The sequence below is a fragment of the Notolepis coatsorum genome, assembly GCF_963971535.1.
Source record: "Notolepis coatsorum genome assembly, chromosome: 2".
NCBI classification, from domain to species: Eukaryota; Metazoa; Chordata; class Actinopteri; order Aulopiformes; family Paralepididae; genus Notolepis; species Notolepis coatsorum.
Window position 1 is genome coordinate 64,171,623 of NC_140166.1, and position 13,486 is coordinate 64,185,108.

General features: G+C 44.1%; 1 protein-coding gene across 1 annotated transcript in view; it reads left to right on the top strand.

The window, feature by feature from the left end:
* Positions 1-5,697, top strand: part of map1aa (microtubule-associated protein 1Aa) — a gene marked incomplete at its 3' end in the record, with an annotated part of 70,379 nt that extends 64,682 nt beyond the window's left edge. The window contains exons 5-6 of the mRNA XM_084308194.1: positions 1,840-2,057; positions 5,542-5,697. Coding sequence (XP_084164320.1) covers positions 1,840-2,057; positions 5,542-5,697 — 374 coding nt within the window. The remainder of the gene's footprint in view (positions 1-1,839; positions 2,058-5,541) is intronic.
* Positions 5,698-13,486: the final 7,789 nt, after the last annotated feature.

Genomic DNA, 13,486 nt, shown 5'->3' on the forward strand with positions numbered 1-13,486 from the left:
TTTGAGGCTTTATAAAAGCAGCACAATGAACACAAAGCTGTCAGAGCCGAGTCCAACCTCATCTTAAATAACAAACAGCATTGCTTGTTGTAGTTAACAAAGAGAGGCAGAGTTGATTTTGCACCAAAAAAATTATAATAATAATTATAATAATAATAATAAATAATAAAATTCACAGAGAACAAGAAGCCTTCCGTCGACTCCTTCAGACATTAAGCACCCCCACAGCCCAAATGGAATGATAAAAAAAAAATTATAATAATAATATATATTTTTTTATAGTCGACTACAAGTCGACTATACAAATCCTTAGTCGGGGACAGCCCTAACGTTTAGACATTATAGTCATCCCTCTTTATGGACGAGGCTGGGAGGCACCAGGGAACTCCGGATTAGATACTGTCACCATACACATAGGTCTTGGCTATGATAGGCTAAGGGCGTTTTCACACCTAGCTCGTTTGGAGCTGTTGTTCCGAAACCTGGAGCGTTTACCCCCTATTTCGGTTCAGTTGGGCATATATGAACACAGCAATCACATTCTGTTGCGGAACAAAACAAGCGGGCCGAGACCACCTAGAGAGGGTGGTCTCGGCGCACTTCCAAACGAACACGACGCGACTCGTACGCTGTGAGAATGCAATCGATTTAACAAACCGACACAACTCACTTGCCGTATTGTATACGCGCTGCATGATGACGCAACGCACACGCGCCCTGGACTGTTCCATCAGAGGGGGGAGCTTCGGTGGCCAGTGTGAGTGGCTACAGACCACTGCACTTAAATATAAACATTAGTCTACCTGGAGACTCAATGAGGTAATTGTAGATGTCGCCATAAGACGCGTCTGGTCATTTAGTGGGATCATTGTTTCATTATCCTGTTCGGCTGAAAGGACACTGGCCACCGAAGCTCCCCCCTCTGATGGAACAGTCCAGGGCGGGTGTGCGTTGCGTCACAATCCGTGGGCAATCTGCGCATGTGCATGGAGGATGCTCTGCTTAAAAACTGGCTTTTTCGCTGCCGATTTAGTTCCTATCGATTAGGAATGGCTCACGCCGTGTTCAGGAGATTCTGGCGCATACAAGTCTATTCGATCATGTCTCCAGCACCCCCACAGCCGTATCTGCAACCACTTACATTACATCACGGCTCTCATCCACATTCATTCATTTGCTCCCCCCGCTCTCCCCCCCCCCCCCCGATTTCAATGTAACGCGGAGATTCAGGGTTAGGCACACCCCAAAATCTGACCAATGAGTGACAGCTTGCTCGCGCGTGCGTTTGTTTTGGTCCACTGTTAACACAGCCGTGTGAACACAAACGAACTAAGGGACAAGTGCAACATTGTATCATCATAGTCCCTGTGTCTCCCTGAATCGGAACAAAGCAAATGAACTACAGGTGTGAAAACGCCCTAACATTGAGATTCTTAACCCTTTCACTGCCGCACTACCAAAACGGTTAACCCTTTCACTGCAACGATACACAGAAGGTTAACCCTCTCACTGCCACACGACAGAAGGTTAACCCTTTGATAGTAAAGGGTTAACCTTCTGTCGTGTGGCAGTGAAAGGATTAATGTTCTTTCACACCTGAAGTGACAATGCTAGAATTACTTAAACATGCAAGTACAAAGATATGAATCAATTGAGTCACTGAATGAAAAACATATGATGCCTGTTATCAGTGTTATTAATTATTATTAATATAATGCCGTACTGATATTCTCCCCCACCCATCACCAGATATTTAACCCTGTGTAAAGAGAATTGTTTGCAGTTTGCACAGGATGGCATGGTTCATTGATCAGTGAGCTCTCTCTCTCTCTCCCCCAGGCTCTCAGAAGTCTAGCTCAGCCCTTGGCGGTCCTTCCATCTATGTGGACCTCGCCTACATCCCCAACCACTGCAGTGCCAAGAACGTGGACCAGGAGTTCTTCAAGAGGGTCCGCTCTGCCTACTACGTGGTGAGTGGGAACGACAGCGGGGAACCCAGCCGTGCTGTCCTGGACGCCCTGCTGGAGGGAAAGGCCCAGTGGGGGACCAACCTACCGGTAACACATCTATCTATATTATACATTCAATTATATTTACATAAATGGTGTATTCATAGGGGCGGCTGGGTGGCGCAGCGGAGATTGCGCTCGTCACCAATGCAAGATACTCCGGTCTCGAATCCCGGTGTCAGCATTGCCTCCGGCTTGGCCCAGTCGTCATACTATCTCAATTGGCAGAGGTAGCGGGTGGGAAGTCGATGGGTGGGGATTGGACGTTGTGGACAGCGACTCCTACAGGTCGGTTGGGCGACGCCTGCACAGCAGAGACAGGAAATGGCGGGTGCAGCGTGAGCCTCCCACGCGTTACACCTCGCCACTGAGAGTCTGCGCTGTCTGGTGAAAAGATGCGACAGGCTGCCGGAGGGGACACGTGATGCAAGGCTTCTATCCTCCCTATGACCGACCAGTGGGAGGCATAGTCGAGCAACGTTCAAGACAGGGGAGGGGAGAATTGGAAATACGAAATTGGGAGGGGAGAAAAAATAGAAAAATATGGAGAAAAAGTGGATAAAAAAAAGGGGTATTTTTAAAAATCTTTTGATCTACTTTTTTCTCCCATTTTCTATTTTTCTCCCATCCCAATTTCGTATTGTCCAATTCTACCCTCCCCTGTCTCGAACGCTGTTAGGCCATGCCTCCCACAGGCCGGCTGAAATGTGGACGAAGCCTTGCATCACGTGTCCCCTCCGGTACTCGAGGAGGCAGCCGTCGCATCTTTTCACCTGCACAGCGCAATCTCTCAGCGGCGAGGGTCTGCGTAGGAGGGTCATGCCGCCCCCGTTGCTTCCTGATTCTGCTGCGCAGGCACACCAACCGCCCTGTAGGAGTCGCTGTCCACAACGTCCGATCCCCCACCCACCAGCTTCCCACCCCTAATACTGCCAATTGCGTAGAATAGAATATGAACGACCAGCCAAGCTGGTAGCAATGCCGAGAACTGGGCTCGAACCCAGCATCTCCTGCATTAGTGGCGAGCGCCTTGCCCACTGCGCCACTTAGCCGCCCCAAAATGGTGTATTTATATAACTCTTTTATCCAAAGCGCTTTACAACTTGTTCCTCACATTTTACCCACTCACTCACACATTCACACACCGACGACGGAGGCAACCGTGCAAGGTGCCGACCTGCTCATCGGGAGAAATTAGGGGGTTAAGTGTCTTGCTCAAGCACACTTCGACACGCTGCCCGGGAGGAGCGGGAATCGAACCGGGAACCTCCGGATTACCAGACGATGTCGCCCCCTACATTACACTATATTTACATTACCTCACATTTGCATTACACTATAATTACATTATATAATATGTATTATATTTACATTATATAATATTTATAATATATTATATGTACATGATATCGTATTTATATATTATATTGACTGTATATCATATTAAATTACACTATATTTATATGATATCATATTCATATGATATCATATTTATATTATATCATATTTACATTACACTATATTTATATTATATTCACATTATATCATATTTACATTACACTATATTCACATTACATATTTACATGATACATACATTATATCATATTTATTATATCAGCCTACATTACATTGCATTAAATAGTTAGGGTGATTAAATACAGAGGATACATTCCATGGTTTATGTAAATAGTTAGGGTGATTAAATGCACATAGCAAATAAAGAGTTCCCTTTCCTTTGAAATGGTTCTAAAATAGAGCGCGTTGAGGAGTATAAATATCTTGGCACCACCATCGACCATAAGCTCACCTTCAAGACCAACACAGATAACATCCACTCTAAGTGCCAACAGCGACTGTTCTTCCTCAGGAAGATGAGGAAGCTTCAGGTGCGACCATCAAGCCTGCAGGCTTTCTACAACTCCTTTGTGGAATCGATAATGTCCTTTAAAGGGGAACTATTTTACTATTTCTTTCACTATTTGGGCACTTTTACACAATTCCTGTGAGTCTATGGAACACCTCTGTAATATATATATTTTTTTTATTCATTGTTTTGTATTTCTAATCAAGTCCTCAAAAACAGCATTTTTCTACCTCAAGATCTCGAGCCGTTTTGAGCCGTGTGGAGAGAGAGGCTGTGTGGGCTCCAGGTCCAGGTCCAGCCACTATGTGGAGCTCATCTTCTATCTCAACATTAACATGCAGCGGTGTCTTTCTGACATCACATATCGCGCACATTTTCAAATGACTCAGTTCAGTGAGGGTGAATATTGTGAGAGGAGAATTGGAAGAATGCGCCAATATGAGAATTTTGAGACATAGATCATATTAATATAAGTTCACATAGCTAGGAAACAATGCTAAACACTCAAAAAGGCAATTTATAAGATAGTTCCCCTTTAACATCACATCATGGTTTGGAGTGATGCGTGCCATCAACCGGAAACCTCTCGACAGGGTCGTTAAGATCAGCGGCAAGATAATTGGGAAGGACCAGGAGCCAGTCAGCAGCATCCACAAGAAACGGACAGTTAAAAAGGCCTCCCAAATAGTTGTAGATAACACACACACCCTTCACACCCATTACAAACTAATGCCCTCAGGCCGTCGATACAGAGCTTCATCACTGAACAAAAGGGGCTTAGGTAGCTTCATGCCAACCTCCATCAGACTGCTGAACACCTAGGTCTGGTGGAGGCCGGACTGCCCCCCCCCCTTTGGACTACTTAAAATAGACTCCCCCTTCCACCTGATGGACACATACTATGTACCTGTACTACTATTATTTATTATTTATATACATACAGAACTGCTCCACATGGTTTTTAATATATCATGCTTTAAGTACTGTAGTTTTAATGTAGTTGGTGTTTTTTTATATAGTGGTCTTTTTATTGTAGTTTTAACTTTTTTTTTTATATATATAGTGTCTATATAGAGTGTCTATGACTGTATGTTTGTCTTTCAACCACTGCACAAATGAAGTTCCGAAAGGAAAATAAAGTAATTTGAAGTTGAAGTTCTGAACAGGATTAACAGGTTCTAAATAGGTTCTATGTCTTCTAATGATTCAGATTCAGATTCAGAGTTTTATTTGTTTTATTTGCCACATGGAAGCAATACAATCATAGAGTTTTCATACAAAATCATAAATACCATACCATGGGCAAAAGGAGCAGGAAGAAGAATTACTTGATGGTCGGCGTACAACCTAATTTACACAAAATAATAATTTATACCATATACAAAGAAACAAAACAATCCACAGATTAAACAAGAACAAATTAAATAATAATAATAATAATAATAATAATAATAATAATAATAATAATAATAATAATAATAATAATAATAATAATAATAATAATAATAATAATAATAATAATAAAGAAGAAAAGAAAAGATCTCACTATTCAGATCACATTTGACTTTCATACTGCCAAATATATATTTTTTATAATTATTTTTTAATTGACAAACACTATTACATCCCTTAAGCTCCCTTAAGCTTAATGTCTTTCCTTTGTCTCAGGTTACACTCATCCCGACCCACGACACAGAGGTGACCCGGGACTGGTACCAGCAGACCCACGAGCGACAACAGGACCTGAACATCATGGTGCTGGCCTCCAGCAGTACTGTGGTCATGCAAGATGAATCCTTCCCCGCCTGCAAGATCGAGTTCTAAGACCCTGTCCTTTCTGCCACTAGCTCCCCTGCTGTTTTCTAGTCTGTCCTCTCTGCCACTATCTTCCCTGCTGTTTTCTAGTCTGCCCTCTCTGCCACTATCTTCCCTGCTGTTTTCTAGTCTGCCCTCTCTGCCACTATCTTCCCTGCTGTTTTCTAGTCTGCCCTCTCTGCCACTATCTTCCCTGCTGTTTTCTAGAGCCTGCCCTCGCTGCCACTATCTTCCCTGCTGTTTTCTAGAGCCTGCCCTCTCTGCCACTATCTTCCCTGCTGTTTTCTAGACTCTGTCCTCTCTGCCACTAGCTCCCCTGCTGTTTTCTAGACTCTGTCCTCTCTGCCACTATCTTCCCTGCTGTTTTCTAGAGCCTGTTATCTCTGCCACTATCTTCCCTGCTGTTTTCTAGAGCCTGTTATCTCTGCCACTAGCTGCCCTGCTGTTTTCTAGAGCCTGTTCTCTCTGCCACTAGCTGCCCTGCTGTTTTCTAGAGCCTGTTCTCTCTGCCACTAGCTGCCCTGCTGTTTTCTAGAGCCTGTTATCTCTGCCACTAGCTGCCCTGCTGTTTTCTAGAGCCTGTTCTCTCTGCCACTAGCTTCCCTGCTGTTTTCTAGAGCCTGTTCTCTCTGCCACTATAATAATTTCTTGGATTTATATAGCGCCTTTCATGAGACCCAACTAGCTTCCCTGCTGTTTTCTAGAGCCTGCTATGCTAACCCTTCTCTGCTGCGGACGTTTCTTCAGCCAGTAAAGTTGGCCTCGAGCAGAAACAGGCCTAGTAGGTCTACTGTGTCTTTTCTACCTTTTTATTTCAGGTTCCTAAAATGGCCACAAGCTTAGCCTCGGCTCTCATCACAGTTTGTATTCTAAAGGTGCTTTTCTGACAACCAGGTCCTCCAGGCCCTCTGCTGAAGGATTCCCCCGGCCTGAGAGAGAGAGAGAGAGAGAGAGAGAGAGGGAGAGAGAGAGAGAGAGAGAGAGAGAGAGAGGGAGAGAGGGAGAGAGGGGCCAGGGCATCTGTCCCAGAATCCCTTGTTTCTTTAACTCATTCAACGCCATAGCCAGCGCCCATCTCTGCTCTCTAGCGCCAGCTTTCCATTGCATATTTTCACGACATTTCACGACCTTTGCGGATCTATTGTATATTCTATATTATAGCTATGGAGAAAATAGTCCGGCTCATTTGACAGACACTATTTGTAGTCCAATATGTAAAAAATAGTAAATTCTTTCATGTATACGTTTGCGTGTTATCCCGTGGTGAATATTGTATAGTTTCAGAGTTATCCGGGCTAATTCCTGGAAGCTGATTTATGGAGCGTTATGTGCATTTTTTGCGAAAGTCGTTTGCATTGCTCGCCTGGACACGATACTATTTCCAAATCAAAGGTATATAATAGGTATTATGTTTCATCATGAAGGCATCAAAGGGGGGGGGGGTCGTTTTGTGATGCTCTGATCGTCAGCAACGGCATACGTTTTGAATACTACATACGTTGATCGTTGCGATCACTGTGAAATCATTGTAGGATCAAAGTAGGTTTGACGTCATATAGTCCTTACCTTTGCTAGGAGGTAATGAATATTCCAACTGTCTGATCGCAATTTCCAGTATTGATGTCCATTGGGTCCCTGACATGAAATGGGACAAAATATGCATCAAGTGTGCTGGACGCGTTCCAAGTTGCTCTAATGAAGCGTTTCACTTGCCCGGGTACCATTTCTCCACCCGGACCACATAAAATGTAACACACAGTGTGAAATAAGGTTTCAAAGGGGGTAGGCGATACTGCCACCTAGCAGGATTCGGCCGGCATTGCACTCTCGAGGTCTCAGAATGAGTTCCAATGATAACACAGAGGTCCGTGAGAGTGTATAGAATATTAAAATCGAATAAAATTAAAAACTATCTAAAAACGTAATATTACGTGACTGGCGCTCAACCGCTGGCGAGCAAACACGTATTATTACATGGTTGGCATTGGATGAGTTAAGACAATGGCTTGGGTGTTAGGTGTTGGCCAAGACAATATTCATCAGTAAACAGAAACAGTTGCTGAAAAGATACTTCTACAGTCTGAGAGCTCGTGCTTGGTTTGTTGTTATTTACATACAGGACATCAGAACTCAGCGCTTGGCTCCTAAATCAAAGCACAAATCTGCCCTCTTATCATTTAGTCAGTAACATTTTCGTACTTTTTGCCCCTGGATATAATGTTGTAATATAATTGAAAATATTGCTTGTGAAGTTGTTGAGTATTAGTTCATGAACGTCAGAGGACTAGTCAAAGTTTGACAGAAGACTGGTCAGAAAAAAGAAGTCAAGAAGACTGGTCAGGGAGGCGGCTGGGTGGCGCAGCAGACATTGCGCTCGTCACCAACGCAAGAGACACCGGTCTCGAATCCGGCTGTCGGTGTTGCCTCCGGCTTGGGCCGGCCGTCATACTGACTCAATTGGCAGAGTTAGCGGGGTGGGAAGTCGATGGGTGGTAATCTGGTCGTTGTAAACAGTGACTCCTACAGGTCGGTCAGGGCACCTGCACAGCAGAGACAGGAAATGGCGGGGGCAGTGTGAGCCTCCCACACGTTACTCCTCGCCAATGAGAGTCTGCGCTGGCAGGTGAAAAGATGTGACTGGCTGTATCGGAGGGGACATGTGATTGGCTTCTATCCTCCCTACGACCGGCCAGTGCGAGCAACGATCAGGGCTTCTATCCTCCCTACGCCCGGACATGCGAGCAACGATCAGGACAGGGGAGGGAGATTTGGCACGAGAGGTCAAATTGGGATGGGAGAAAAATCCCAGAAAAAGGAGAAAAAAAAGTGGATAAAAAAAAATAAGACTGGTCAGGGAGACATTAGGCTGGTCAGAGGTCCAACCCCGTCTCAAACCCACACCAGTCCTGTCATTGAGCTTTGTGCTTGCGGTCGTCATGGTGACATAGATGCTTATTCAACATCTGTCTTTTGAATAGATGAGTCATAGACCAGGCAGGACCATGACGCTATAGTCTATAGTTACCTCAAAGTGAAAATCTGTTAAGAATAGAGGCACAGAATGTTTATGTAGTAGCTCCAAGGGCTAGTGAGTCTAACCAGTCGACTAAAGGGTCTGGCCAGTGATCCGTGGTTGTTAGAATATTAAACATAATGATTACTGGATCACGTAAACAAGTCACAGTGTAATAGTAATATCATGCTTACAGGCAGCCAACTGTTTTGAAACATGGTCTTATCAGGAGATTTATCATGAGAATTAGGTCTTATTTGTTTACTGTAATTATACCAAGGTATCACAGCCAATCTGACCATGATAGATGTTAAAAGAACGTGTAAGAAAATGAAGAATGTACAGTATTCCTACAGCAATAGGAACATGTGTTGGTCTGTCACAGAGGCCATAGAGATGTTATAGAGATGAGGTTGGTCTGTCATAGAGAGGTCATAGAGATGGGGTTGGTTTGTCATAGAGCGGTCATAGAGATGGGGTTGGTTTGTCACAGAGAGGTCATAGAGATGGGGTTGGTTTGTCATAGAGCGGTCATAGAGATGGGGTTGGTTTGTCACAGAGAGGTCATAGAGATGGGGTTGGTTTGTCATAGAGAGGTCATAGAGAGGTCATAGAGATGGTTTGTTGGTTGATAGAAGTTGGATCCACAGGTGCCTTTTGTCCAGAGACCTTTGTATGTGAAGAGAAAGCCAGAGTCTATTTGTGTGCGGAGTGGAGACCCATATTTCTGGAAGAACAAGGTGATATTTATAGTGAGGTGATATTTCTGGCAGAGAGAGTAGGTCTGTAGGCCCAGGGGAGACAGCAGGTCCAGGCAGGTAGAGATTATGTGGCAACGGCTCCCCCTGGTGGCTGGTCTGTATGTTCCTAATGTCTGAGAAACACTGTGTGTTGCTCAGAAAGCAAGAAGAAGACACAACTGGCAGGTTAGAAGACACTGGCAGGTTAGAAGACACCACTGGCAGGTTAGAAGACATCACTGGCAGGTTAGAAGACATCACTGGCAGGTTAGAAGACAGACAACACCACTGGCAGGTTAGAAGACATTACTGGCAGGTTAGAAGACATTACTGGCAGGTTAGAAGACATCAGGTTAGAAGACAGATATTACTGGCAGGTTAGAAGACATCAGGTTAGAAGACAGATATTACTGGCAGGTTAGAAGACATCAGGTTAGAAGACATTACTGGCAGGTTAGAAGACATTACTGGCAGGTTAGAAGACATCAGGTTAGAAGACAGATATTACTGGCAGGTTAGAAGACATCAGGTTAGAAGACATTACTGGCAGGTTAGAAGACATTACTGGCAGGTTAGAAGACATCAGGTTAGAAGACATCAGGTTAGAAGACATCACTGGCAGGTTAGACGACATCACTGGCAGGTGAGACGTGCAGAAACTGATATTGTGCAAACAATGACTGAGGCAATTTAGTTGCTAATAGATTCATAATGTAATCCGATGGGATTAGAATGTAAGAATAGTGCATAGGGGTTTATATTCCAGATATAATGTGGTTAAGCCTCATAATTCACATCATATTAAGAGTTATAATATAGTACATTACAGAGCAGTGTTAATAAACCCCAACCTACAGATACTGTTAATACTGTTAGACCTTTTCTCTTTTTTGGAACTAACGTGGATTTGATTTGCAGTGAAACTGTTTTTACCGTTTTATTTGAAGCTCTTTGGGACCACAGCCTCTCTGACCTTTACTATTTATTTATAGGTTTTTAGTTATTTTCCAATGTCTGTGTTCACTTTGATTTCAGAGAGCAGTCTCTACACTATTACCCGACACTCCTTTGTACATGTATTGCAATGTGATTTTGAGGATTTTTATTTTCATGGTTGGCATAACGGAACGATGGGATTATTTATCGCCGCTCCAGGAACAAACACCAAGAGAGCCAGAGCTGGTCCCGCTTCTCAATAACGTCTGAATATCTACAGTAGTCCTGTATTTACTGTAAGACATTCAATGACAAATGCATGTAAATAATGGCAAAAAGATGTTAAAATACAACTTGCTAAATCTTCCAGTATAACTTGCTTTTTAAACGCCACTGTGTTCTGCTTTCTGTCCAGAAGTAACACTCTGCCCGTGTATTTAGGTATAACTATCCAATCCAATCCAATCCACTTTATTTCTAAAGCACATTTAAAAACAACAAAGTTGACCAAATTGCTGTACAAGTCCCACAACACAAGATAAAAACATAAAAACATAAAAAAAAATAGAAAAAAGCACACAATAAAAACAAATATGTCAATATGTCACATAAAAAGGCAGGTCTCTCAAAAACTGTTTAAACACCGAAAGCCAGAGCAAATAGATGTGTTTTGAGGCGTGATTTAAACACCTGCAGAGTGGGGGGGCCTGCCTAACCTGCAGAGTGGGGGCCTTCCTAACATGCAGAGTGGGGGCCTGTCTAACATGCAGAGTGGGGGCCTGTCTAACATGCAGGGTGGGGGCCTACCTAACATGCAGAGTGGGGGCCTACCTAACATGCAGAGTGGGGGGGCCTGCCTAACATGCAGAGTGGGGGCCTGTCTAACATGCAGAGTGGGGGCCTGCCTAACATGCAGAGTGGGGGCCTGCCTAACATGCAGAGTGGGGGCCTGCCTAACATGCAGAGTGGGGGCCTGCCTAACATGCAGAGTGGGGGCCTGCCTAACATGCAGAGTGGGGGCCTGCCTAACATGCAGAGTGGGGGCCTGTCTAACATGCAGAGTGGGGGCCTGCCTAACATGCAGAGTGGGGGCCTGTCTAACATGCAGAGTGGGGGCCTGCCTAACATGCAGTGTGGGGGCCTGCCTAACATGCAGAGTGGGGGCCTGCCTAACATGCAGAGTGGGGGCCTGCCTAACCTGCAGAGTGGGGGCCTGCCTAACATGCAGAGTGGGGGCCTGCCTAACATGCAGAGTGGGGGCCTGTCTAACATGCAGAGTGGGGGCCTGCCTAACATGCAGTGGCAGCTCGTTCCAGAGCTCTGGGGCTGCCACAGCGAAAGTACGGCCCCCCCTAAGCTTCAGCCTGGACTTGGGAACAACCAGGAGGAGCTGGTCAGAGGACCTGAGGGACCTTGGGGGAACATAAGGTTCCAGCAGGTCAGAGAGGTAACCCTAACTAAGCTCACCCTGCGTGTATTTAGGTCTAACTAAGATTAGAGACGTTGACACTTCAACAACATTCCAAAACCACATGTAACTCTGGCTGAACAACAACAAGGCTCTGTGCTCCGAGTGGCTACTGTAGGTTCCGGCGCTGAGATGTTACGAGAACATGTCTGAGGAACATCTGATGGTCTCTGGGTGTGGAGGTCTGATGGAGGAACATCTGATGGTCTCTGGTTCTGAGGGGCTTATAGAGGGACCAGTGGTTCCACATGAGTTGAGCAGAACCAGCTGTGTTCAGTTTGAAAGCGGGCCGGGGAGAGTGGCTCCAGAATGTAAATAAGCACATTACCTTTACCTTCTCTACAGAGCACTTTGATCTCTAGGTTGCCTTGGTTACTGTGCGTTTCTACGGTAGCCTATCTGCTGTATATACTGTACACCCATCCACTTCACAAGCGTCTACTTGCTGTTCCAGTACTTAACTCGGCAGTCTGCTGTTTTATCTCTTAGCAAAACACCAGACTGCCAGATAGACCAACTGCCTTCACAGCATCAACGGATTTTTAAATTTGACGATTTCTTCTTAGTATTCCCTCCTCAGGAGCTTCGCCCCGGAGAACAACCCGGCAAGGCTTTTGTTTATCGCAGCGGGGAGAAAACAAACGGCTTCATGCAGGTTCAGCTGGGAAGGTTACCGATGTGGTGGGTTTCAGATCACGACAGGAAGCAAGGACAATAATTCATCACATTTCTCTTTCAGACAGAGAACAGAACAGTCCTAAAGGTTTACCAGGCAGTGAATGATTAAAGACGGAACTCTGATTGATTAATGATTGATTAAAGATTGAAGACTGGGGGCGTCTGGCAGCGAGCCCCGCTTGTATGTGCATGTGATTTATGAGTTCTAATGTATTGTACCAGTAAAAAGAAAACCTCCTTAGGTAGAAAGGCTATTTTAAAAGAGGTATATTTAACCTGTGATCCTCCCCCTTGCTGCTTCTCTTGTTTTAAGTGCAATATTCTCTCTATCCGTCTTTAAATGCTTCAAGGAAACTAGAACTTTAAAAGATTTATTGTAAAAGGGAAAAGTGTGATGGACATCAATAAAACATGTATTGAGGAACATTCTCTTTTAATGTCAGTTATTTCTCTGTGGATATGTTTTGTTGTGTTTTGAGTTACAATATATCTACAGTATGGTTTCTATATAGTAGTACATATTATATATCTATGGTAAAGTTACATTACATATCGATAGTTTATACTTTAGATCTGTGATAGTTACTAATCAATGGTTTGTATACTGTATCTATTGTAGAGTTGCAAAACATCTATGGTTTATATATCTATTGTAGAGTTACAATACATATCTATAGTTTATACTGTATATCTATGGTAGTTACGAATCTATGGTTTGTATATCTATTGTAGGTGTAATAGTTGTAATACATATCTATGGTTTATATATCTATATAGCGCCTCTATCACCTGAGACAATTAAGGAAGTTCAGAGTATCAGGGAAGATACTCCAGTCCTTCTACTCCGGGGCTGTGGAGAGCATCCTGACTGGGAACATCACTGATGTGGCCAATTACTTAAACATTTTCTTCACAAACATAGCCACAACACTGGTAAATAAACTACCCTCCCACTCAGGGCAT